At 36.9% G+C, this 27808-nt stretch overlaps 2 protein-coding genes and 1 long non-coding RNA gene across 12 annotated transcripts in view; 1 reads left to right on the top strand and 2 right to left on the bottom strand.

Moving 5' to 3' along the window:
• LOC139980152 (uncharacterized) overlaps positions 1–10845 on the top strand; it is a 170397-nt gene extending 159552 nt beyond the window's left edge. For 6 of the 7 annotated variants that reach the window (XR_011797465.1, XR_011797464.1, XR_011797463.1 and 3 more), the window contains one exon: positions 9690–10845. The gene's annotated coding sequence lies outside the window, so the exon portion shown is untranslated. The remainder of the gene's footprint in view (positions 1–9689) is intronic. The other variant, XM_071991584.1, reaches the window with a different exon arrangement.
• On the bottom strand, positions 8982–10470 carry LOC139980153 (uncharacterized). Its single transcript, XR_011797466.1, has 2 exons — positions 10390–10470; positions 8982–10267 (listed from the first exon to the last, which is right to left on the bottom strand). It is a non-coding gene; the product is annotated as an uncharacterized lncRNA (long non-coding RNA).
• A 2624-nt stretch (positions 10846–13469) lies between the features above and the next one.
• On the bottom strand, positions 13470–26694 carry LOC139980148 (uncharacterized). Of its 4 annotated transcripts, none has more exons than XM_071991579.1 (7): positions 26550–26694; positions 22897–23338; positions 21532–21662; positions 21216–21322; positions 19919–19991; positions 17718–17855; positions 13470–16489 (listed from the first exon to the last, which is right to left on the bottom strand). In XM_071991579.1, exons 2-7 carry the CDS (start codon positions 23211–23213, stop codon positions 16311–16313), a joined length of 945 nt encoding a protein of 314 aa, XP_071847680.1. In that variant the 5' UTR covers positions 23214–23338; positions 26550–26694; the 3' UTR covers positions 13470–16310. The 4 variants fall into 4 exon arrangements, with proteins under 4 accessions (XP_071847680.1, XP_071847679.1, XP_071847678.1 ...); XM_071991578.1 differs by having other exon boundaries at positions 22897–23724; positions 26550–26657; XM_071991577.1 differs by lacking the exon at positions 26550–26694 and adding an exon at positions 26252–26518 and having other exon boundaries at positions 22897–23724.
• Positions 26695–27808: the final 1114 nt, after the last annotated feature.

Below are 27808 nucleotides of genomic sequence, written 5' to 3'. Positions count from 1 at the left end.
AGTGTCACGGGAACTTTCGGGCACACAAAGTTCTGCCCCCCCCCAAACTGAAATGGTCCCGTACGCCTTTGATGTCAACTTCACTCAAGTTAAAAGTCTGGCTGAGTTGGCAAGGCCAGTCAGCATGAAAGAGAAAAAAAAAATTTGCATTTCTGTCACCAAAGTTGCACATCTTTTTGGTTGCTATTTTGCCTCACAGGTGCCATCTCCTGCGATCTGGGGGGTGCTGAAATCTCAAATTTTCTCTGTACGCTCCGCGCCAACCAAGGTGGCGCTCCGCTCAGATAGTAACCCGGCCCCCCCCCCCACAAGAAAGAACAGCCCCCCCATGGCCCCCCCACTCAAAAAATCCTAGCTACGCCACTGGTTAAGGCAGTTTCTTTAAAATGTGAGAATTTGCATGTGTTGCTAATAGGGAACCCTTGTAATTATGAACCAGCACCTACCATCAGAATTCTCTGATTCCGTTGATGAACTTGAATTACATAGAATTACATAGAATGTTCACATCAAGTTGGTGAAATAAGAGCCATTGTCAGAGTAAGAGGGCATCAAGGTTATGTTTGTGATTTCTGAGAAAAGAGTTAGAGAATGCAAGTTTGAAAGTGATCAGCAAACTGGTGCAAATACAGTATGTCAAATATACGATTATAGGCAAGAGGTCCTTGTTGTCAAGTTAACTGTGAAGGCCATGAAATGTGTTACAGGTAAATTTGATAATAAGATATATTGTATGAACTGCCTAAAGGAATAGAGTTATTTGTAAGTAGTATAGAGTATTTGTAATCACTTCAGGACATTGTCATCATGTTATCCTCTTGAACAATAACAAAAGTATTTTGGTGACTTAATTTTAGCCATGATCATTTGAACAAAAGTTATGTTGAACATAGTAGATTCACTTTCAACAAGAAACAAATAGATTAAAAATGTCAACCTTCTGTGCATATCTCTCATTCCAGTTACCAGCTTCCTGTATTAAGAAATTTAGGTTATTAGAGTCTGTATTCCTCTTTTCCTGCAAATACGTTGAGTAACCAAACTGTGTTTCCATGATATGTTTTACCGCAATTTTACCAACTGAAATTTTTCATGATGCCCAAGTAGTAGTTAAAAAATTAGGTCACTGACTGCATATAATTGTTAGTATTTATTTTGCCATGATTTAGCAGTCGTTTTGACAAACGTATGGTTTAATTTGGTTTGATAACCACACAAAACCCTTCATGCCCCTTAAGGTTTCGTTTTGTATAATAACATATTTTTAATAGAACTATTAATGAGGTATGCGTTTGATACTGATAGTGTTGGAAGATTAGTACCAGTATGGTTGGATTTGTTAGCTCCTTGAAATGTCACTCCATAAACTGTACCCTTACCCTGAGTACCATGTCACTCCATAAACTGTACCCTAAGTACCATGTAGGTGTACCCTAATTACCATGTAGGTGTACCCTAAGTACCATGTAGGTGTACCCTAATTACCATGTTGGTGTACCCTAAGCCTTGTAGGTGTACCCTAAGTACCATGTAGGTGTACCCTAAGTACCATGTAGGTGTACCCTAATTACCATGTAGGTGTACCCTAATTACCATGTAGGTGTACCCTAAGTACCATGTAGGTGTACCCTAATTACCATGTAGGTGTACCCTAAGTACCGTGTAGGTGTACCCTAATTACTATGTAATTATTTAATCCCTGCATATTTTTTATGGAAAGAGCTTTATATATAATAAATGATCAAAATAATAAATGATCATCAAAATTCACAAAAATATGCCTTCTTTCTTTGTGTAAGTTAGCTGAAGTTAACAGACTCTCATTTTGATTTTTTATGCAGGATTGCTTTACATGTTGTTTATCGCTCCTGTGGTAACTGGAGTTTGCATGCTTTGGTGTTGCCTGCAGGAGTACTTATATTGTAGGTTTAAACACATTGAAGAGGAAAGTTTTCAGCTTGACAGATGATCTCCATTACATGGATTCTTTTAAGGAGGGAGAGATCTAACGTTAAAAACATGGATCATTTAATTAAACTTCACTATATCATTAGTGAATATCAACTTCATGTTAGATAGAAATTAACTTATTTGTTTTAGGGGGGGGGGGGGTGGAAGTTAATACAATGCAAAGATATGTTAGGAAGGGAGAGATTTATAGTTAAAACCAAAAGTTGCCTTTCACTTTTCCATTAGTGAAAGGCAACTTCTGGTAAGATTGAAGTCTACTGTTATATTCAGGGTACTTTCTTGGGGTGGGAGTAGGAAGAGAGAGGGGTCTAGAGATATTTCTACATCAGACATATGCTAGAGATCGCACAAAGGGTCAACATATTCTATGGGGTTTTAGAAGGTAAGCATACTTTCCACAAGTATTTTGTTATTGGGAAATTTGACATTTTTCACTTTCCGCAGGGTTTTCATGGGCGTCGGAAGCTATTTGGGATTGGTACGGCAATTCAGAGTGTGGCCATCTATCATAATTATCGGGGGGACGTTTGGTAGGTCAAACTACGCTACGCGCCACCATGGTTAGCGCGTAGCGTAATGTAGAAAATTTGGAAAAAATGTCTCCCAGATTGCAGGAAATGGCACTTCCCGAGCTTGAAAACAAGACCCCTGCCACCGGAATAATCTTCTGAAACACATTTTGAAGTATGATTCTTTTTTGGTTCTTTATTTTTTGCCATTTTTTTTCTTAGTCCTACTTTTTTTTTTTTTAGCGCCGTGAATATTGGTCCGGCGACCGCCAGACCTGCCGTACCGGCTCCGACGCCCCTGGTCTTACTAGGGAATTTGTTACTTCCCATGGGGCAATGACATTTCCTGTGGGATTTTGTATCTGTTCCTGAAGGGAATATCCATTTCCTGTTGGGAAATGAATTTCCCCAAGACATTTTTAGTTTCCTGCAGGAAATTACTAGGGAATTTGTTACTTCCTGTGGGGAAATGACATTTCCTGTGGGATTTTGTATCATTTCCTGTAGGGAATAGCTATTTCCTGTTGGGAAATGCATTTCCCCAAGACATTTTTCAGTTTCCTGCAGGAAGTTACTAGGGAATTTGTTACTTCCTGCGGGGAAGTGAAATTTCCTGTGGGATTTTGTATTGTTTCCTGTAGGGAATAGCCATTTCCTATTGGGAAATGCAGAATACCTTAGGGAAATGATCATTTCCATTTCACTAGGGCATTTTTATGGGTTTCTTTGTAAGAGATTGGGTTTATTTTTCATCTTGACTTGTAACACCACTCTTCTATTCTACTCTTCTATATATTGAGTTTTGTAGATAATTTAATGCATTTGTGACTGTTTTACATGTGTTCCACATTGCTGAATCGTCGGCACATACTACATCTAAGTTCAACCACCCAAATAAAATAAAAAATTTCAAACATTTTCTTTCAATGCTACAGCTATGCAACAGAATACATAAGAACATGTTGTAGGCCTATCACTTAGACACTGTGTATGCATATTGTGTGTGTTATCGCATGCTGGTAGCATAGCCAAATGAGCCATTTGGATGGCGCATGCGGTACAAATCCATTATTCATACAGACATCACAAACTTCCTGTCGACTGTCTGAACTCTTGATCTTTAAGAATTTTACATAGGGAGGAATGCAACAGTTTAAACAAATTATGACCCAGTACAGGCCATTTTAAAATGTGCACAAGTAGGGGGACATGTGATAGTGCCCCTCCCAATCACAAAAAGTGAGGTGGACATGTCCCCCTGCCCCCCCCCAGGATTGATGCCCATATCCCAGGGCAACACCCCTTCCATTATAAAATCCTTCATGCCTCAAGGCCTATAAAGGTTCAGGCCCCTACCCTGATCAGTTTGGAGAATATGTTATTTTCATTTATTAGTGCAACCTTCCTTTCAGGACTACTTATAAAAACTTTAATTATTATCTTAATATGCCTCAGATGACCCAGCACCATATCTTTACTTTTTAATCACTTGGGAGAGCTTGGAATTTATGCTCACCCCACACCATGTTTTTTTGGAGTGTTACATGTCAACACTGAAATTCTGCCTAAAGCCATCCTTTAAGTTTATTCACATCTCAAGGATAGATAAATTGATATGAAGATTATTGTGGGACAAATATCTTTTCAAGAGCATCTAACATGATGACATCACCAAACCCTTGCTGAGATCCACTTTCTCTAGTAAAGGAGGATTTAGCTTGTGAAAATAGATTACATGCAATCAACCATATCTCAAAAACTTGTCCAGGTTGGTTTTCTAATATGTTACATTGTCTGCCACAGTAACGAAAAATCCCTTTATTGGATACTGGTTTAAATTATAGCAAATAACAATGGGGGGGTCATTACTCTGATTAAATAACTTTTCCATCCTTAACATTTGAATACCTTCACATTAAGCCAGCAGTAAAATGAGAAAGAAAAGTCACAATCAATTATTTGTCTGCTGAAACTTTGTTTATTTTGATTGAAAAACAGAGATAGTGAATAATCTACAAACTTGAAGTTAAATTCAGAAGATTCAGAAGATGAATAATTCTGTTATTCTTTTACACGTTGTGTGGGTACAAGATCCCATAAGAAATACCACATTTGCCTCTTTTGACACTGAATGTCCTCTTTATCCATCAAGTAGCAAAATATGGTGCCATCAGGAACATACAATAGTCACAGGACAAGTGAATTGTCAAAGTGTGTTTATGGTTTTCGTAAGCACTTATCAACATCCACTGATACATGTTTAGTACTCTCTATTATTCTTGAAACAAACCAGTTGCAAGTAAAGTAGAATATCTGAAAGCTAACGGAATGTTTAATCTTTACTAAACCTAACAAGGTCACCATGGTTCCTTGCTTATAAGCCTATATTTACAAGGGAGCAGAACTGTCCTTAAATTGTATTTGGATGTACACACAAATATTATTCTCAAAAATATCACAAATCAACCGTTGGTTCTTTTGAGAACCTGTTGAGAACCTGGTGTCCAATTTAAGTGTGATATGCACTCTGTACTGAAACGGTATTAAAATAAACTTTTGGCCACTCATAACTTCAGGTGTCCGATTGAAGTGGGAGTTGGTTTCCTCTCTACAAGCTCTATCATACAATTGAAATATTGACCCTCTTCTTTGCCCATATCTCTCAAAAGAAGCATATTTGTAAGATTTGACCTTTAAGCTTTTGACCTCCTAGTCAGATGTAGTTAGACAGTCTGATTAAAAAAAACAAGTCTGTATGACCATCCTAGCAGTACTTTAAGGAAGCCACTAAATACTAACCCCTACAGCGGGTCGGACCATTTCGAGTGCCCTCGGAACTCGGTTTCTGGTGCAACTGTGCTCGGCGCTCTCAGTTCCCGAATTACGTCATTTTGCATATTTTTTGGTCTTGGAAGTTAGTTGACTCTATGTAATAACTTGTGAGACCTGCTACTCGATATAAAGATAGATATAATAGCGGTTTGAAACAGTACTTGCAGTTTTTAAATGATATTTGTAAATAACCAGGTCTTGGAAGTTAGTTGACTCTATGTAATAACTTGTGAGACCTGCTACTTGAGATGAAGATAGATATATGGGTTTGAAACGATACTTGCAGTTTTTAAATGATATATGTACACAACCAGGTCTTGGAGGTTAGTTGACTCCATGTAATAACTTTTGAGACCTGCTACTCGAGATAAAGATAGATATAAGAGCATTTTGAAACGGTACTTGCAGCTTTTAAATTTGATATTTGTAAATAACCAGGTCTTGGGGGTAAGTTGACCCTATGTAATAACTTGTGAGACCTGTTATTAGAAATGACGATAGTGTAATATTGTGACGAGCCCGGCTCCTCCGATAGTGATAGTATATCGGGACTCGCGATAGAAAGGTACTGGGATATCTTGATGCCGTATTTATGCTTCTTCAGGAGATGTCTCGAACGGAAGAAAACAATGACTTCACAGAAAAACAATTTGACAAGATCGGATTTGATTTAATGATTCGGTATAATTTCTTCTCTGTCGATTCTCTTTACAAATAAAACTAAATTACAATGATTTGACTTGACTTGACTCCGTCAATTAAACAATTAGGAGGAGTGATGAACTTTCGGCGGAGTGATAAATTTGCTGACCAAGTGATAAAACTTTCGGCCCCATGCCCTTTTATACCTTACTTCTATAAAATCCCTCTGCGCATAATCAGTAGGCAGCCAATGAACTGACCATCCTGTATTAACTTAATGATATAAAAATAAGTGCACTGGCACTGATCTGCCCTGATTGGTTGGGAGTTTGGAAGTCCATCCCCTTTCTATGGAAACTTCCATACCACGTGAGAGAACCTTCTCGAATGTTCCACAGACATAATGGAATCTATTTTGGGAAAAGGCACTGTACCAAGATTCAATAAGATAGTTAAAAACTTCTCGTGGGAAAACTGAATCCATGACCTAGATAAATACATAAGAGGCCTGTAAAGGTGTCTCGATGGAGTTTTTTTGGTAACATCAAAGAGATGGTATCACTATTTCATAACAATAGATCTAAAGGTTTGAAGTGAAACTTGCAGCTTTTAAATTTGATATTTGTAAATAACCAGGTCTTGGAGGTTAGTTGACTCTATGTAATAACTTGTGAGACCTGTTATTTGAAATGACGATAGATCTAAAGGTTTGAAGTGAAACTTGCAGCTATTAAATTTGATATTTGTAAATAACCAGGTCTTGGAGGTTAGTTGACTCTATGTAATAACTTGTGAGACCTGTTATTTGAAATGACGATAGATCTGAAGGTTTGAAGTGAAACTTGCAGCTTTTAAATTTGATATTTGTAAATAACCAGGTCTTGGAGGTTAGTTGACTCTATGTAATAACTTGTGAGACCTGTTATTAGAAATGACGATAGATCTAAATGTTTGAAGTGAAACTTGCAGCTTTTAAATTTGATATTTGTAAATAACCAGGTCTTGGAGGTTAGTTGACTCTATGTAATAACTTGTGAGACCTGTTATTTGAAATGACGATAGATCTAAAGGTTTGAAGTGAAACTTGCAGCTTTTAAATTTGATATTTGTAAATAACCAGGTCTTGGAAGTTAGTTGACTCTATGTAATAACTTGTGAGACCTGTTATTTGAAATGACGATAGATCTAAAGGTTTGAAGTGAAACTTGCAGCTTTTAAATTTGATATTTGTAAATAACCAGGTCTTGGAGGTTAGTTGACTCTATGTAATAACTTGTTAGACCTGCTACTCGATATAAAGATAGATATAATAGCGGTTTGAAACAGTACTTGCAGTTTTTAAATGATATTTGTAAATAACCAGATCTTGGAAGTTAGTTGACTCTATGTAATAACTTGTGAGACCTGCTACTTGAGATGAAGATAGATATATGGGTTTGAAACGATACTTGCAGTTTTTAAATGATATATGTACACAACCAGGTCTTGGAGGTTAGTTGACTCCATGTAATAACTTTTGAGACCTGCTACTCGAGATAAAGATAGATATAAGAGCATTTTGAAACGGTACTTGCAGCTTTTAAATTTGATATTTGTAAATAACCAGGTCTTGGAGGTTAGTTGACTCTATGTAATAACTTGTGAGACCTGTTATTAGAAATGACGATAGATCTAAAGGTTTGAAGTGAAACTTGCAGCTTTTAAATTTGATATTTGTAGATAACCAGGTCTTGGAGGTTAGTTGACTCTATGTAATAACCTGTGAGACCAGTTATTAGAAATGACGATAGATCTAAAGGTTTGAAGTGCAACTTGCAGCTTTTAAATTTGATATTTGTAAATAACCAGGTCTTGGAGGTTAGTTGACTCTATGTAATAACTTGTGAGACCTGTTATTAGAAATGACGATAGATCTAAATGTTTGAAGTGAAACTTGCAGCTTTTAAATTTGATATTTGTAAATAACCAGGTCTTGGAGGTTAGTTGACTCTATGTAATAACTTGTGAGACCTGTTATTTGAAATGACGATAGATCTAAAGGTTTGAAGTGAAACTTGCAGCTTTTAAATTTGATATTTGTAAATAACCAGGTCTTGGAAGTTAGTTGACTCTATGTAATAACTTGTGAGACCTGCTACTTGAGATGAAGATAGATATATGGGTTTGAAACGATACTAGCAGTTTTTAAATGATATATGTACACAACCAGGTCTTGGAGGTTAGTTGACTCCATGTAATAACTTTTGAGACCTGCTACTCGAGATAAAGATAGATATAAGAGCATTTTGAAACGGTACTTGCAGCTTTTAAATTTGATATTTGTAAATAACCAGGTCTTGGAGGTTAGTTGACTCTATGTAATAACTTGTGAGACCTGTTATTAGAAATGACGATAGATCTAAAGGTTTGAAGTGAAGCTTGCAGCTTTTAAATTTGATATTTGTAAATAACCAGGTCTTGGAGGTTAGTTGACTCTATGTAATAACCTGTGAGACCAGTTATTAGAAATGACGATAGATCTAAAGGTTTGAAGTGCAACTTGCAGCTTTTAAATTTGATATTTGTAATGTAATAAAGTAGAAATTCATCCTGCTACTTTAATGTTTCTAAGTGTGGGTACAATAATTGGCTTTACATGTGACTCTCACATGCCCAGGACATACTGCCTATTCATATTTTGAATATTCATGATGTCAAAGTGAGGGTACAGTATCTCACTGCCATGCACCCATGTGGGCACTTCACTCTTTGTTGTTGTCCAAGCAATATGCCAGTTGCAGCTGTGCAAAAGTATTCCGAATTGAGCCTTTTGTGAAGATTCAATGGTGGTAAAGCTGGTGCTACCTGACTCCGGGTCGTGTAGTAGATTGTGCGACGTGACGCACTGAGGATGTCCTTGGGTTAACGGAGTTGCTGTAAACTTATTCATTTGGGTCTGGTGAGTAATGAGTTGAATAGGGTGCAGTTGTCAGGCGCATTCCGTGTCTCACCAGGTCTTGTCATACGATCATTCTTTATTGTTAATATTTCTTGTAATATTCTTGATACCTTTTCATGTGCTGAGTTAAGAGGTGTAGTTGTATAAAGGATTTATAAAGTTGATATTTTATAGACAAAGCATGGGTCTGAGTCTGAGGTTTACAAATTGTAGTTAATGTCAGTGACATACTTTGTTCAGTCGTTTCCATTCATTATATTTATTCCGTGCGTAACATGAGTTATGGTTTTCGGTCTCTACAGGTAAAGCGCCATTGTTGTTTATGATTACGTATTGCTATTTACAGTGTCCTTGAGTTACGTAACTATTTGTCATGGAAATGTCCTCATTCTTATGTAAATTGTTTATTATTAATTTAAAAGTATTTTGTTAAATAGTTTGTTAATGACCACTCTCTCTGGTTGAGGTCACTTTGGTGAATCCCTGATCTACCTCCAGTTACCTTGGGCATTCGTTGTATATTAACTGTATTCAAATTCCAGATGTTTTGTCATTGTGTGTAGATTCCTTTGAAGTTATAGTTTCAAATTGCATCAACATTTCGGTGCTTGTTTCACTCTTGTTAGTTCTATGCTACATATGTGATAACTTTTTACGCAGTGGTGCATTGCTTCTTCAACAATGAGACATTAAGTCTGGGCTTCGTGGTAGTCTGCATACAGTGAACATTTTGTATTATCATTATGATTATTATCATGTTATCTCATATTCTGTTTGTTATTTGCTCTATTTTACAGAGGCTGTTCTTTTCTTATATTGTCATTGCTTTTGACCTTGGCGTGAAAGGTCAAGGAATTAAGGAAGACAACTTAAACCAAGATATCTACATTGTACTGTCATCATTTGTTTGGTGTGGCCTGCGCAACGCTCCCCTTCCTCCCTGGGCTGGTTCCCTTTCAGTAAATAACCAGGTCTTGGAGGTTAGTTGACTCTATGTAATAACTTATGAGACCTGTTATTTGAAATGACGATAGATCTAAAGGTTTGAAGTGAAACTTGCAGCTTTTAAATTTGATATTTGTAAATAACCAGGTCTTGGAGGTTAGTTGACTCTATGTAATAACTTGTGAGACCTGTTATTTGAAATGACGATAGATCTAAAGGTTTGAAGTGAAACTTGCAGCTTTTAAATTTGATATTTGTAAATAACCAGGTCTTGGAGGTTAGTTGACTCTATGTAATAACTTGTGAGACCTGTTATTTGAAATGACGATAGATCTAAAGGTTTGAAGTGAAACTTGCAGCTTTTAAATTTGATATTTGTAAATAACCAGGTCTTGGAAGTTAGTTGACTCTATGTAATAACTTGTGAGACCTGCTACTCGATATAAAGATAGATATAATAGCGGTTTGAAACAGTACTTGCAGTTTTTAAATGATATTTGTAAATAACCAGGTCTTGGAAGTTAGTTGACTCTATGTAATAACTTGTGAGACCTGCTACTTGAGATGAAGATAGATATATGGGTTTGAAACGATACTTGCAGTTTTTAAATGATATATGTACACAACCAGGTCTTGGAGGTTAGTTGACTCCATGTAATAACTTTTGAGACCTGCTACTCGAGATAAAGATAGATATAAGAGCATTTTGAAACGGTACTTGCAGCTTTTAAATTTGATATTTGTAAATAACCAGGTCTTGGGGGTTAGTTGACTCTATGTAATAACTTGTGAGACCTGTTATTTGAAATGACGATAGATCTAAAGGTTTGAAGTGAAACTTGCAGCTTTTAAATTTGATATTTGTAAATAACCAGGTCTTGGAGGTTAGTTGACTCTATGTAATAACTTGTGAGACATGCTACTTGAGATGAAGATAAATACAGCTGCAGCTTTCTTATATACATGTGTTAACTTAAAATGTCAAGAATAAACCGTGATACGTTTGGATATTTGTGTATTTGTCTCCTATTTTTCCCTCTTTTACTTAATCGCGAGCGGGAATTGGCCCGGCAACACGTGTTACACGAGCCAGTACCCGCACTTTACATGTGAAATGTACAACATGTGCATCTACTAAAAAACAAAACAAAATTGTGACCTTTGATAACTTTGCACACGGTCACCCAGGGGTCAACCTATGGACAATTTTGATCTGAAGAACAAATGGAATCAGAATATGGCAACAAAATTCAAATGACCCAAGAAACCAGAAAAGGTTACACAAGGTCAAAATGAGGTCAAGGGTTACCCAGATGCAATCAACTATTGGATTACAATAGCACAACTCCCAACATTGACAGACATTTTGTTCTGAAGTTATTGCAAAAATACTTGGTTTTGACCCCGAATTGACCTTTGTTGACCTTGGATCACATGACCGTTATGTTTGAAACTATCCCTTACATAATTCACAACTAGTCCTAAATTTGAACCATGTCGGACCCTGTCAGTGTGAGTTTTTAACAAGTTATTGCTAATATACTAGTTTTTGACCCCTAGTTGACCTTTGTTGACTTTGGATAACATGACTGTTATGTTTGGAAACGATCCCTTACATAATTCACAACTAGTAATAAAAACTCAACCATGCCGGACCCTATCAGTAGAAGTTTCACAAGTTATTGCAACAAAACAACACATTTTGACCCATAATTGACCTTTGAAGAACTTTGACCAAATAACGGTTATTTTGGAAGATCTGCCCCTACTTCATTCACAACTTGCCCCAATATATCAGTCATGTCAGACTTGTCAATAGGAGTTGTTGCAAAAATTAGCTAAGTGGGCAGTTTTCTTGCCCACAAGCAACCTTGAATGACCTGACAGTTTTTATCAAAAATGTTTCCCTTGATGATGTGCACTCTATCCTCAAATTGTTATGTGCTCAAATGTACACACACAATTTTATTGCTAATAGGTGTAAAAACCAACCTTTGGCCCCTCATAACTTGAGAACCAAGTGTCCGATTAAAGCTGGATATGGAAAGTCACACAGTCAACCATGGACAATTTTAATCAGAAGGTACCTTTGAGATCCGAATATGAGCACGAAAATTTAAATAACCAAAGAAACTAGTATATGTCACCGGAGGTCAAACTGAGGCCAAAGGTCACCCTGATGCAGGTCAACTATTGGATTACAGTAGCACAACTCCCTACATTGACAGACATTTTGTTCTCAAGTTATTGTAAAAATACTAGTCTTTGACCCTTATTGACCTTTGATGACCTCGGATCACATAACGGTTATGCTCGGATCACATATAACGGTTATGTTTGGAAATGATTCCTTACCCAATTCACAACTAGTCCCAAAGTATCAACCATGTCGGACCCTGTCAGTAGGAGTTTTGTACCGAGTTATTGCAAAAATACTAGTTTTTGACCCTTAATTGACTATTGTTGACCTTGGATTACATGACTGTTCTATTTGGAAACGATTACTTACCCAATGCACAACTAGTCTCAAAAAAATCAACCATGTCGGACCCTATCAGTATGAGTTTCTCAAGTTATTTCTGAAAAACGCATATTTTGACCATAACTAACCTTTGGTGACCTTGGATCACATAACGGTTATTTTATAAATTCTGCCCCACTTCATTCACAATTTGTTCCAATATGTCAGATTTCATCACTGGAAGTTGTTGCAAACATTGCATAAGTGGGCCTTTTTTTGCCCATGAGCGATCTTGAATGACCTTGGATGACTTGACAGTTATGTTTGGAAATGATCCCTCACTTAATGCACAACTAGTCCCAAAATATCAACAATGTCAGACCCTATCAGTAGAAGTTTCACAAGTTATTGCAAAGAAAACAAGAGCATCAATGACGCAGTATCTCAATACTGGAAGTTCTAATTTCGATTCCTAGTTTCATATCTTTGCTCTGTCTCTACAATTATCAATATCAATAATATTTTTGGTCATATAGTTTGACATCAATGACAACAGTCAAATAAAGAAGAGGCGAACAACTCGACCATATTCTTGATGCCCGCCTTGAGAAAGCTAGGCCTATCGACCTACTGTACGTTACTGTAGACTGTAGTGGTGACTACCATCAAAACAGTGTACACTTCCAAGTATCAAAACAACCCACGTTTTTCCATCTCAATATTTTTGACATGAAGATTTCGTGGATTTATGACTTGGAAAAAATAATGAACAAGTAGATTACAAGTTTTTAATTGAAAGTGATGGGTGGCCTCCTCCTCCCCTTATAGCCACCCCAGTTCCTCTCCATTTTAGTATTTTCTTTTAATTCTTTGAATATTTGATGTCAAACATCACAGGTTCAAAAGAAAGCTAAACATACTTCTTATAACCTTATAGTTATACATCTTATATCCTTATAAATAAAACATAACCTTATCCAATTTTTATAGTCTTATAAAAGTTTTGATGCTATGGCCGGCTCCTCTTTTATACATTACATACTCCAGTGAAAATAAAATGTGATAGATTATAATTTTTGTTTTAATTCTTTTTTTTTTGGGGGGGGGTTAACCAAACAAGCTTTTAATTCATAATGATGCTTCATTCTAGAAATGCACAATATACACTCTATTCCAAATGAATAGTTGTTGTATTATCCCATTAACATTATGTTAAATTTATGGAGTCACAGTTAAAATATAAGTTGGAAACTTAAGTTAAAATTAAAACACACTGTAAGGCAATCAAACAAACTTACTGTACCCTGGCCCAAAACTGCCTGAACACCACCAGTACAATGCTAATGTGGCTATTACTATATGAAGGCCTAATATAGGATGCACTAGGCCTAGCCTAAACTTGTAAACACAACAATGTGTATACGTAATTATACAAAAATACCTGATGGGCAATCAAACAAACTTATCATGACTCTTGCCCTGAAAAACTACCTGAACACCAGTACAATCCTTAAATTGATATTACTAAAACCATGGAGCTATAAACAGACGAAGTCCTAATATAAATTAAATGCAGTACAACAATGTGTATATGAAATTAGTGTGCAATACACTACCAGTACCAGCAGCGTATCTCACAACAGTACAGAGGGTGGCCATTTTCGTATATCTAACATGTAGCTGCCATGAGCCATAGCCAATCTGCTACAAACCAGACTTGGAGGCGGGGCTTGAGTCATAGCCAATCTGCTACAAACCAGACTTGGAGGCGGGGCTTAATTATCAAAAACAAGGAAACAAACAAGTTTTGGAGCGTGTGCAAAAAAGCCTTGTTTCAACTGTTTTTCAGAGTGATTTCGCCAAATTTGGACATAAATCGGTGAAAAAGTCATAGAATGAGATACAATTCTGGAATAAAAAATAGTAACTTTTGTTGGCCTATATGATATATGCTTGCTCTGGAAATTCCAGAGAAAAAGAACTTTGTAAGAAGACGCTGAAAATTTTTTAAGAGAAGATAGAGTCCCACTTACTGTTACAATATCTCTATACATGTAATGTATTGAGATAAAAACATATTTTGACCAATAATTGGCCTTTGGAGAGCTTGGATCAAATAACGGTTATTTTGAAAATTCCCTACTTCATTCACACCTTGTCTCAATATATCAGCCACGTCAGACTTCGTCAATGGAAGTTGTTGCAAAAATTAGCATAAGTGAGCAGTTTTCTGCCTACCTTGAATGACCTGACGGTTTTATCAATAATGTTCCCCATCATGATGTGCACTCTGTCCTAAAATTGTTTGTGCTCTCATGTACACTCACATAGTTGTTAAAAAGGTATCAAAACCAGCCTTTGGCCCCCCATAACTTGAGTTCCGGGTGTCTGATGGAAGCGGGGCATGGTTTACTCTCTAAAGCACACAGAGCTGTATCATATATCTAAATATTGTCAAACTTTTTTTTCTTTTTTTCTTTGCCCTGTATCTCCTAAAATGAGCATATTTTCAAACAAATCAGAAACAATCCTTAACCTCTAATAAAGGTCGCAAAGGGGTCAACCATTGACAATTTTGATGGCAAGACCATTTGAGATCTGAATATAGCCACAGACATTTAAATAACCAATGAAACATTACAGGTCCCGGAGGTCAACCAAAGGTCACCCAGATGCGGGTCGACTAATGGATTACAATAGCGTAAACCCCACTATGACATACATTTTGTTCTCAAGCTATTGCCAAAATACTGACCCCTAATTGACCTGTTGACCTTGGATCACATGACCGTTATGTTTGGAAACGATTCCTTACCTCATTCACAGTTTGTCTCAAAATATTAACTGCATCAGATTTTTGCACAGGAGTTGTTGCATTTTTAATATTTTGCATTTTTTTACCCTAACTGACCTTTGGGGGCACCAAAAACAATAGGGATCTTCCTCTCACTACGTATGGGCTATCCACTTACCAAGTTTGGTCATGATACATCATTTCCTTATTGAAATATCGTGTACACAAGCCAAGCGTCACATACACACACACGCCAAGTTGAATGCATAGGTTCCTTGCTTTGCAAAAAGCAAGGAACCAAAAAGGACCTCTATTTTGGGTACAATTTACCCAGAAAGAAAAACAAGTAGAATTTACAATGGACACTTTAAAAGAAAATTGTCATTATAAAATATGACATGATTTCAAGCTTGAGTAGTGATGGACTAACACTTAAACATTTGTCCAAAGCATTTTGTAGAACTTAAGCTATGGCCAAAGGGTAATTACACTGTGACTGTGATCTTTATTTGTACTTAATCAATTAATCAAAGTTTCTCAGTCAAATACTCAAATTTCTAACTGGACTCTTCCCCATATACACACTGTTGCTCTCTTGCTCTGTGCAGAAGGATGCACACAACATTTTCCAATAAATATTTAGCTAGTATTATACTTTTACCAGTTTCATGTTTTAATCAATAGCAGTATGTTTGCAGTGTAATAAATCACAGGTTCCACACACAATGCACTATTTATGCAGTTATCAAAATGTTATTTCTGGAGCATGTATAAGTTAAAACTGAATGGAAATTACTATCTGGGTCAATCCATGCCAAATCAACAGTGGCAAAATGCAATCTGGATTTGGTTGCTAGGCAGGGCCGTATCCTAGCAACCAAAAAGTGTTCAAATTTTTTTGGCCTAATATCATCCTTTGAGACATGTGGCAACACACCATATCAATATCAGGCAATTCTGAGAGGGTCGACGTGGAATCGACTAAAAAATCTGTTGATTTGGCATGGATTGACCCATATCATGAAAATACCTCACACTTGACAAGTTTTTTTACATCTTATACCGGGAGCAAAATGCATTGACATTATGTACTATAGCAGGGCTAGACAGGACTTGCAGTGACACTCCAAAGCTCAAACTTTGGTTAAATATCCGTAAGGACTAGAATGGGTTACACATTCGAAAAAGGAAACTGCAAAGGTAAACAAATTGAACTTGTCAAGGATAGAACTCTGGATGAATGATAAAATCAGATTGAGTTAACCTAGGATTAATATTGATTTGTTTTGTAGGAATCTCACTATAATCTGTGATGTGAAAATGTGGTCCAGACATGGGTAATCCTGAAAGTGGTCGACTTGTTAAAGTATCCATTAATTTCTCCACCGATTTGGATTCTGTGTCAAGAATAAAAAAGTGAACATTTTGCAGTGTCATGCAAAGGAGCATTCAATTTCATTGCCTTGAGTAGTCTACTGAAAAATTCATAAAGTTTTTGGTTTGTTCTTCATTTTTATTCTTACCAACTTTGCATATTGTAAATTGAAATCATAAATATTAGGTTGATCCAAACACCTTGTATGAAACTCACTCAAGATTTTTGAGTGAATCAGTTTACGATGTTTTCAGAATTTGACCTCTGTAGACCTTGAATGGCAAATCCACTGCAAAAACATTAAGATTCTTGTACAACATACATACATGACTCAACATACATATCAAGTTTAAATCACATCCAAGCTTTTACTTACATAGTTACTGCATTACAAATTTTTCAGACTGAACTTTGTCTTCAAATTACCTTTGACCTCCACAGAAGCCTGTAGGGTTTCTGTGGTCAATAAAGTGAATCAACAAGCCATGTATGAAGTTCTTCCTAGCTCTGCTTTTGTAGTTATCATGTTTTCATGGTTTTCAGATTTTGACCTCTGCTGACCTCAAAAGACATTTGATCTCCACAGAAATCCAATTGGTTTCTTTTACTTAGGCAGATCCGAATACCAAGTATGAAGTTCATTCACCTTTCCTGTATGTTTACAAGCTTTTTGGACTTTGAGCTCAATTGACCTCAGATGACCTTTGCCTTCACAGAAACCAATAGAGCTCTTGTTCTAAGGTAGATCCACATATGAAGTTCATCCAAACTTTACTTTTGAAATGATTGTGCTTACAAAATAGGCAGACTTTGACATCTCTTGATCTCAAATGACCTTCACAGAAAACAAAATATTCTTGGTACCCAGTATGGTGGATCAGCATTTCAAGTATCAAGTTCATCCATTATGTACTTTTTGAATTATCATGTTTACAATCTCTGAGCATTAACGTGCCTTCTTATTAACAGAGAACAGTTTATAAGAAGGGTGAATCGTAATATATTGGAGACATGTGATCACCTGAAGATGATGAAAAAGTACACATCTAATTATGTTTCTATTTATGTTTCTAGAACCATCACTATGGAAGCATTCCCAGCTCCAGAACATTATTCATACAAGAGTGGCATTATTAATCAGGTGACCTAACCATTATTAACCAATGAAGGGAAATACCTTAGTGAAATAAGAATAAGCCCTGCCCTTTACTTATTTCAGATTAAAGACCAGTATTAAAAATGCTACAAACCCTCTGCTCCAGAAGATCTTAAATATCTTCGTGTGGAGGCTCCATAGACATACGCTGATTTACTAAGTCTGGATGCAAGTTGCTTCTTCTGGTTGACTGGTTCTTCATTGCCAATTAAACATTGAATGTTCCTCCTGTCTAAGAGGGACAAGAGACCATAGAAAGCAATTAAAAAAATCTAAGGACTGTCACGTTAACTACTGTTGTATTTGTTCTAATTTCTCTGCTTTCATTAACAGGAGACAACACTGGATGGTTGCAGTCCACTAAGGAAATATGATATTGGAATATGAATTGTATTGTAAGAGATATTAGGCAGGATGAATAATGAGAGTTGTTTACTTGAAATGCATGTGCTGCCTGAAGGTGTCATGTCTTAGTGTCATCTCTTTTTTATGACAAAGAAACATCTTATGGCTTTGAAAGATATCATAACTCAGCATAATGTAAGCTGGATGTGTAGTAATTATTAAGACAGAATCCAACAATAAATGTGGCAATGATGTCATATCCTTTGTCCAATCTTCAGTTTTCCTCTAATATATTATGAAATTAACAATCTCATATTTTCTTGGCCCCCCCCTATATTTTTCCAGGCCCCCTAATTGACCCCAGTGTTGTAGCTCTCCTGACCTCCCCCTCTTGTCAGGCCTGTTTTTACGGGGTAAATGTGATTACAATCATCTGTTATAATCGTCCAACGTTTCTACAATTGTCCGTTTGTACTCATGATCCTGTTATCTTTTGCTAGTTTGCTAAAAAATCTCCATCATCTTTGATACCTTATTATCCTTATCTCTCTAGTATGATGGTACAAATAAACATAACTTCACAAGAATTATTGTCAGTCTACTTGCCTTGCATGAAAATTTGCATGAACTTTGTAGAACTGCAAGTACTACATGTTGCAAAAGGAAGAGAACTTAAATGCTATTGAACCTATTAAGTTAGATATTAGGTTATCTCTCTTTTGTTTAATACTTTAAAGATCCTATCTTTGATGTTCTGATGGTGTACTACCTTTATAATCTGATGCAATGCCATCTATTTAGTGTGTTAAAGGACTATGGACATATATGAACAACATTGTCCTAATCACTCTAATAGGCATTAGAAAATTATGAAAATAGCTTCAATTCCCATAAAAATCAATCAAAGATTGACCACTTAACAAGTATTTTCTTTATTCTATAGTTAACTTATGAATAAACATTAGCTAATTATGCACATTGATAATGTAAAGGGAATGACAGTCTTATTTTCTGTTATGTTATTCCTTAGTTTTTACAACCTTTGTTTCAAGGACACTGAACACAGGTTTGTGGTCTACAGCACAAGGAACAAACAAGGAACATCACTTTCTTCAAATGATACATGTGGGTTTGTAATATGGTGTCAAGGCCTAAAATAAGAAATTTTGATGAGTGCAACACCCACATCATAGTAGTATGAATGTTACAAAATTAAGCAAAATGGACGAAAATTTTCATCGGCAATATAGCCCATTATCCAATGTTAAGCCATGTCTATATGTTCTTACTATTTAAGCATTTCATGCAGAAAGGTCACGTCCACTCAGCACTGCACAATATGTATGAAATTCCTGGATTACTCAGGGCCCAATATACAGTACCATTGTATAAACAGGATGGTACTCACACCAGCGACGTAGCCAGGAAGTTGAAAGGGGAGGGAGCACATTTTGCAATTGGTATGGGGAAGGGGTCTAAGGGGAGGGATGTCCCTTAGATGCAATCTGGTGCAATGTTTTGCTAGTTTCATCATTATCATATGATATAAACATTTTTTTGACACTGAAAATGGTCAGCAGTTGCTCCCGCCTGGCTGAGTCCCTGACGCACACAGTACAGTGCGTTATAAAATCCTATCTGAACGTTATACACTGCTGCATATTGTTTTGAAAATTTGTATATGTAGCAACACCTTAACAATCACAAGTTGCTGATATGTAAGTGACAATGGTATCATAAAAATTCCAGATAAATGCAATACAGACCTTTAATCTTTAGTGTGTTAAAATTGCTGCTTTATTACCTACTGAGTCAGATGCTACATTATCTATTTAGTTAATCTCATGCTACTGTATGTCATCTGTAGAATCTGATGCTCTATTTACCTTCTATGTCAGTTAATTTGTTGCAATATTAACTTGTTAGTTTGTTAATAACATGCAATATTACCTCTTTCATTGGCCAGTTTCATCCAGGCTTCAGCTGCTTGGGCCTTCCAAGGATCATGAATAACTTTCTTCAACTGCAATATACAGGAGTATACAAAGTATATGTACTACTGTGTACATAATCAACTCAAAACTAACATGATAGTTTTACACAACAATGCATTAATCAAAGATCATTTCACTGTATTTATGTGGGATAACACACTAATCATGAAAAAAAAGTGTGCATCTCGTGATCTGACAACGAATGTGTTATCAAGGACTGATGTGAAATCTAAGAATCCAGCCTTAATAAGATCAATAATCAGCCTGGAAGGCATTCATGCTGTGTCGTTGCACAAGGCATTAAATCTCAATTGACTCACTTCACAATCAGATGTACCAATGCTGGGTAACTTGTAAATTACAGTTGTCTGCAGCAGATTGTGGCTGAACTATATGGGATTTTCCCCAAGGAATATGTTTAGTGGTGCACAATAGTCCCAGACTTAGTAACTGTGTGAATTGTGCATATGTCTGAAACCAGGGACCAGCTCATCACAATAATGAATGGTAAGTGCCTAAATACTCCTGCAAATTGGTGTAGAATTACAGCATCTTCCTAAATACAAGAATTAAACCTCCAAGTTTTACATCAGGCAAAAGTACATGAACCCATCAATCCTTCATATTGTAGTGCTTAAACAAATTTGGCCACTTTTGACTTCACTGAATGTGTGAACATTTTTGTTAATTAATTCCCTATAAACATTAACAATTTAAAAGGTCACTTGTACTGAATGTGGGGCACTAACAAGTCCATTCAAAATTCCCTTCTTTTGGTATAATGTTCATGAGGTTTCCACACTTTGACCTCTCCTGACCTCTGACATCCACTAAACAGTCTATATGAGGTCAGAATGTGATCCATCCAATTTCTATTCTAAGAATACAGTGTTTATCATAATTTCAACTCTACTGAAAACTAATGACTTTTCACCTTTGACCCACTGAAAACAATACTGTTGTTTAGTGGATAGCCCATATGGCAAGTATGAGAGATTCATTTCTAAAGGTATTGTGTTTACAAGCAATCCATAACAAATACACACCCTATACACATGCAAGCAATCACAATTACATTGCTTTACTAATGATGTTGAAAAAAAAAAACTTGCCCAAGTATTGATCTTGTCCTAAGCCTGCTTTTGACATGTTTTACCAAAGTTGCACGTGGTATACATGCCACACTAACAATTGCTGATAACATCAAAGCTTAGATTAATATATAGATCCAGAGGATCATCCTTGCATCTTACTTGCTTGTCCTTATACCGCATCACATCTACTGTATTTGGTCTTCCAATATATTTCCATCTCAACTGATTTCTGCCTTGTCTATCAGGAACAGGACATAATGCATCAACTGCAACACAAGGAGAAGAAGAATTGTGCTTTGATGGCACCCTTTGACTAAAATATGAATAACAAATATGCCCATTGGAAAATTGAAAGTTGCTGTGTTAAATACAAGTCTTAATGCATTTTAATAGTCACTCAAGAGTTCATAACTATTTGTTGGAGCCAATGATACCAAAGCTATCTGAGTTTAGTACACGTTGTCATGCTACTTACCTACGTATACTTCCTCCTTGATGGTTGGATCAGGATATCTGAAACCTTCAACAGATCCAAGCTCTTGACCATCAGGTGTACGAGTGTTATGGTAACCAGGCACATGGTGTAGACGACACTTCATGAATACTCTAACACGTAACAAAATAAGTATGTATGTATTATGCATTGAAGCTTGTACAAGGCTTACACTGAATCAGTAGCCGATGGTGAAATCACATTTCAAAATCAAATGCCTATAAGTTGTCTATTGAGGGTGGCAACCAAATACTAAGACTGAAACAGTCAAATGAGCACCTTTCAATGGCAATATGGCCTCCATTACTCTGAACTTCTTTTCCAAACAAATTCCTTTCTATAATACACTGATGACTCTTAGAAGTGACTCTTACACTTTACCTTGTGATGTTAGGTACTGTATTAAGTTCACTTTCTGTGAACGGCAATTCAAGCAATTATTCCAAAAGTAATCAATGTGAGTACAACTTGAAGTATCCATTGAGGTCACCTCCAGTTGACTCCTTGTCACAAAATATTTTAGACTTGCAAGTTGGCTACATACAACTTACAATAAGACTTTTGGAACATTTTGATTTTGTAAAATTATTTCTCTACTGAATAGTAGTCAGTACTAGTAGGCCAGCAAGACTTCAACTGTCACTTTACCAGACCATATTCCTTAAACCTTATGGTCTTGTGGTTTGCACTCAATATCACCTGTCCTTTTTAATGCTTAAAGTCTCAATACGTGTTAGCTGATGAATTTCGGAAAACAAACTTCCATAGCAGATTCAATGTTTCTTATTCAAAATGCACTCTGACCAGGTGGGTTTAAAGGAGAAAAGCTGTCGCAATCGAAAGAAAGAAATTTATTTTCCGTTGCCCAATTTACTGTAAAGTCACTTTGACTGCCCATGTCAGCATGTTCATTACACTAATGTAACCATATATACTCATATCGTCCACTTTTTTTACCCAATTTCACGGAGTAAATGTCTGAAAACACCTGTTCATTCCTTGAAATGGAACGAAATATCACAATTTTGCAAGCTACATTGGAAAGACCGAAAGAAAGATACTATTCAAGAGAATTGACCTAACATAGGCTAACCACGATAGTGAAAGTAAGCCTAGCCTAACGGTCATGAACAAAACAGGGAGATCTGATTTGCGCATGAAATGTTGGGCGGGGATTGCAAATTTTCAAAATGTTTAACGACAGATAACTCAATAAAAATAATGAATGTTAATATGAAAATTGCACAGAACTGTGTTACTTGACAAGCTATTTGGGCAGTAAGCTGGAAAGGTTGAAGTTAAAATTTGGCAAACACACTTTAATTTACTTTGAACTGAGACACTTACTCTGCTGGGTGTGGTCTATTCCTCCTTGTGGGTGATAATGGCTTTACTATTGGCTGCTCATCAGGTAGTTTGTGATTCTTGGCATAATAACTGTGAGAATAAGTGGTTGGTTTTATCGCTGGTTTTCTATCCCATTCTTTAACTTCTTCTTCCCAGGCCTGATGTGCAGCATATTTAATTGCAGATAACTCCTCATTGGCCGTTGCTTTCTTCAAACCTTTTCGAAACCTGTATCCAGACATAGTTGAGTCTGCTGATTTGGATCTGAATTTGGAAACTGGATTGCCATAGCCTGGTAGTATATGTCCAGTGGCCATAGTGAAGTATTAAAATATTAATGAAAACATATAATTGAGTGGCCTGAGGAGTAAACAGTTCTCTTCTTTAGATACAGAAGCAAAACTTCGTCTCTCTCACTTTTTGTCCATGGTTTTGGTGGCATCTGTTGTAAGACATAAGTAAAAATTTGCTATTTAATAAGTAGCTATCCATTCAACATACAGTTTGGAAAATCAAAAACGATGCTGTGCTCATCCAATATACAAAAGGTAAAACCTTTATAGAGGCTCATTGATGATTGACTATCACTAAATAGCAGAACAAACTTTAAGCTTAAATGGGCCAAGCCTTGAACTTGTGGGCTGTGCCATTCTGCCATTAGTACATTCCGCCATAGAAATCGTGCTTTTTCCACCATAGAAATAGTGCCGTTCTGCAATGTTACCCCGATGGCGGTAAGCAATTTTGTGTGACAGAAGGAGCAAATTTATTGTGGGTGCACACTAGGCCTATATGCACTGTATATTGCTTTGCTTCACAGCTATAGGCCTGCAAAATAAAAAAAATCTGTCATTTAAATCGACAATCAGAATCGGTCTTTTTAATAAACAATCAACCAAATTAATTTTGATTCATTTAACCGACTGTTATCTATTTGAAGACGGTGTATCCACTCATGATTACGAACTTACAAATAAAATTATTCAATCAACATATACATTAAAGACTGGGTAACTATTCCCCAATCTTGTCTTAACTACAATTCAGTCTATCCAGTGAACTGTCACATTTGAAGACAGTGTTCCTATCCTTCGACCTGCATCAAAGAAAGTTTCACCGATACATTCCTGTGTAAAATCCATTCCTACATGTACCTTATCCGCCATAGGTTTCAAGCCTTTCTGCCATAGGGTTTCAAGCCTTTCCGCAATGACAGAAAGGATGGAAACCTATGGCGGAAAGGTATGACGGTTTGTACCTATGGCGTATTAATTGCCAGGAACCTACGTTGCCTAAAGCTTAACAGACCTAACCCATGTTGAGCCTGGCCTAATTTGAAGTTAACCTTAATATGAAAAGTAATTCATAAGCCTTAGGGGCCTATATGTGAGGGTAGGCTAGGCCTAGCCTAAAATAAAACAGCTCAAAACCCATCTAACAACTTAATGATTAGCCCACACAGACCTAGTATTACAAGTATTGACGCACCTCCATAATTGACGCACCTTCAATTATTACTAGCAACGATACAGCAGGCCACCTGAAATTTTTGCAGTCAAGCAGAATTACTTATTTCATGAGTTTGAATCCATTTCAGCTATTTGTTGACCAAATTGTGGTATTTTTTAAGCTTTTATCACCCTCCCCTCAGTTTTGCACATTTTTTGGGCATTTGGAAATCTTACATCATAAAATTAACCAACATTACCTCAATATGATAACACTACTTTCTGGGACCTGACCTGTCTGAGCTTAGAGGCTCATAGCATAGCAAACAGCATCTAAAGTCAATGGATGTATACTAAGTCCTACACTGCAGTTAGCTTATAGACAAATGTGTCAATTTAGGGGTAGGAAAGAACTTGTCATGGCAGACATTTTGTGGTCAAATTCTGCTCAATTGTATGGTGCATATGCACAGAACCTGAAATATTTTGAGATCATAACATTTCTGAGGAACTACACATATGAAAAACACATACAGTTGAGGGATTTGGATTTTTCCTTGATAGACATCTTCAAGGGTGTGAAGACTCGAGCTAAAAGAAACGTCTGATGTTGGTAATTTGACCTAGTTTCGAATTAGGTGTAACAGAAGTGTTAGACACCATCGATCCCAGAAAATACACACACAGCTTGCTACTGTCGGTTATTAGACACTAGTGTACAATCAGTACATACAGCTGTGGTCAATACCCACATCACAGTGTACAAACCATACAGCGAGCGATGGACATCTCAGGTCTAGCTAAAGATAACAATTAAGGTATCACGTTTCATTACTGTCTGCATTTTGTAGCGACACGAACAAAGTGTCACTTGCAAGCAATGGAAAGTTAACATTTTCAGATGGCCGCACAAGGTTTAGGGCGAGTCTTCAATGCCTTTAAGTGCGTCAATTAATATGAGCCCACCATGCTACTAGAGTATGAAAATTGAAAAGCTAACGAGTTAAGTTCACTAAGTGGTATCCAGTCAAAACGTCCCTTTACCAAAACGTCCCCGCTTTTTTAAGACCAAAACGTCACCGCTTTTTACCAAAACGTCCCCGCAGTCAAAACGTCCCCGTGAGTCAAAACGTCCCCGCTTTTATAATCAGTTGGAATGCAAGTGTGGATGTTATTAGTTAGGGAATTGACTGTTATGAGGGCGGAAACATTTTTGAGTATAATTTTTTAGTAAAACATGTAACGTTACCACACTAAAGGTAAACGAGCGATATATTCTATACTTCAAAATGTCAAATATCAACAGGGGTACGTACCCGTGACAAAATTTTACTTCGTAAAAATAAACGATAAGTGATTTCACTCAATTTAAAATATTATATAGATATATATAAATATATATATATATTGTAAAGTATACGCATCCAAATTCTTTTTTAATTCCTCTTGTATAATATTTTGGATTTCCTTAATTCGTTAATTCATTGAAAAACATATAGCGTATACCTTTTTCATACCAAATATAATTAAACGATATAGTCCTTCATGATTTATTTAGCGACTGTAATCCAACTTGTATGCCGATGACTTAGCCAAATTATAACTTAATATTAATATATATTCACAACTGTGAATGAATGTGATAGACGGGGACGTTTTGACTTACGGGGACGTTTTGACCAACGGGGACGTTTTGTCCAAAAGCGGGGACGTTTTGGTACGGGGACGTTTTTGTAAAGGGACGTTTTGACTGGTAAGCCACTAAGTTCGTACGTGAGTCAAACTGAAACTACATAGGCCTACTAGGAGTATGACTGTAGTCTAGAACTAGTAAAAGTAGCTAAGGTTAGTAAAATAAGGCCTAACGTTAAGTCTATATGCGTAGTACTGTAGGTCATTTAACTTACCTAACTTATGTCTCACATTACAGCCTACCCTACAGTACAGGCTATCTTTCCATCAGAAAAAGAGATTCATATTTAGCAAGCATAAACTGATGAAGCCATGTAAAACCATTAAGGCCTGCGGTGAACAACAGTTTCTAATGACAAGAACTTTTTGCAAAAACTAGGAAGTGAATACAATAAATGTAGTTCTCTATCTTAGAAGAGATTTAGAAGCGACCGTCTTTGCAACCACTGTAAATTGTTATGACGTTGCGTTTGAATTCTAGTGCTAAATATCATAAGGTTCTATGGGTTATACCTTTTCTGCGACAAATACTGATTCGTTCTGAGTGATTACCACTGTTGCTGGGCAACGTTCCACTCATGTCAGTGTTACACAGTTGTATACATTGTACAGGGAGTTGTTATCCATAACAACTCCATGCATTGTATCATTGAGTGATATCATGGACAAGTGGATTAGTATGGAACGCGGAAAGGGTCAACATGAGGCGCCGTCCAAATCAGTAGGGGCTATAGCGCTAACAGAGGCTAAATCTCAGGCAGTAGTACACAAATCTCGACTGTGTCCAAAATCTCACATTGACTGCACGTTGAAACGATTTTCAAAAAAAACCTAAGTCCAACAACACATGTTGTATGAATTTGAGGGCGAAAAGATGTGGCGTTTTCCCGTGGGAGGCGAAAACTTTGTCAACCTCTCAGTGTTGTTGGACAGGTTTTTTTTTTGAAAATCGTTTTACGTGCTAAAGTCAATGGGTGTAAAATTGGCAAAGTTGACATGCTTGACGAGCCCCTTGCCCCCATTAAACGAGGGAAATAGCCCGATGTAGGGGGTTGTGGTAAATTTCGTATACACCCTCTAAACGTGGTATTAATTTGGGGGCGTAGAAATGTTGCGTTTTCCCGTGGGGGGCGAAAACTTTGTCAACCTCTCAGTGTTGTTGGACTTAGGTTTTTTTTTTAAAATCGTTTTACGTGCTAAGTCAATGGGTGTAAAATTGGCAAAGTTGACATGCTTGACGAGCCCCTTTCCCCCATTAAACGAGGGAATTAGCCCGATGAAGGGGGTTGTGATAAATTTCGTATGTACCCTCTTCATGTTGTATGAATTTGGGGGCGAAAAGATGTGGCGTTTTTCCGTGGGGGGCGAAAACTTTGTCAACCTCTCAGTGTTGTTGGACTTAGTCGTTTTTCCAGAGATTTAGCCCTCGAAAGCGCTATAGCCCCCTCTCGTCCAAATAGGAATGGTCGTTCGCTCAGAAACCGTCCACTTAGAGATCGCTGCTCAAATACAGAAGCCGTCCATTTTGAAATCGCCGCTTAACGTGAGGCGCCGTCCACTTAGAGATGGCCGTTGATACACAGGCCGTCTAATCAGAGATTGCCGCGCAAACACACCCACATTTTCGGGAACCGTCCATTTAGAAATGGCCGTTGACTTAGAAACCGCCGCGACTGAGAAATGGTCGTGATTAAGAAATCGTCCATTCAGAGATCGCCCACTCAGAGATCGTCGTCTCAGAGATCGTCCATTTGAGTGACAGCCAAACTTGC

The sequence above is a fragment of the Apostichopus japonicus genome, chromosome 14 (assembly GCF_037975245.1).
Source record: "Apostichopus japonicus isolate 1M-3 chromosome 14, ASM3797524v1, whole genome shotgun sequence".
Classification (NCBI taxonomy): Eukaryota; Metazoa; Echinodermata; class Holothuroidea; order Aspidochirotida; family Stichopodidae; genus Apostichopus; species Apostichopus japonicus.
Note: the sequence above shows the minus strand (reverse complement) of the source record. Positions and strands in the feature narration are given on the sequence as shown.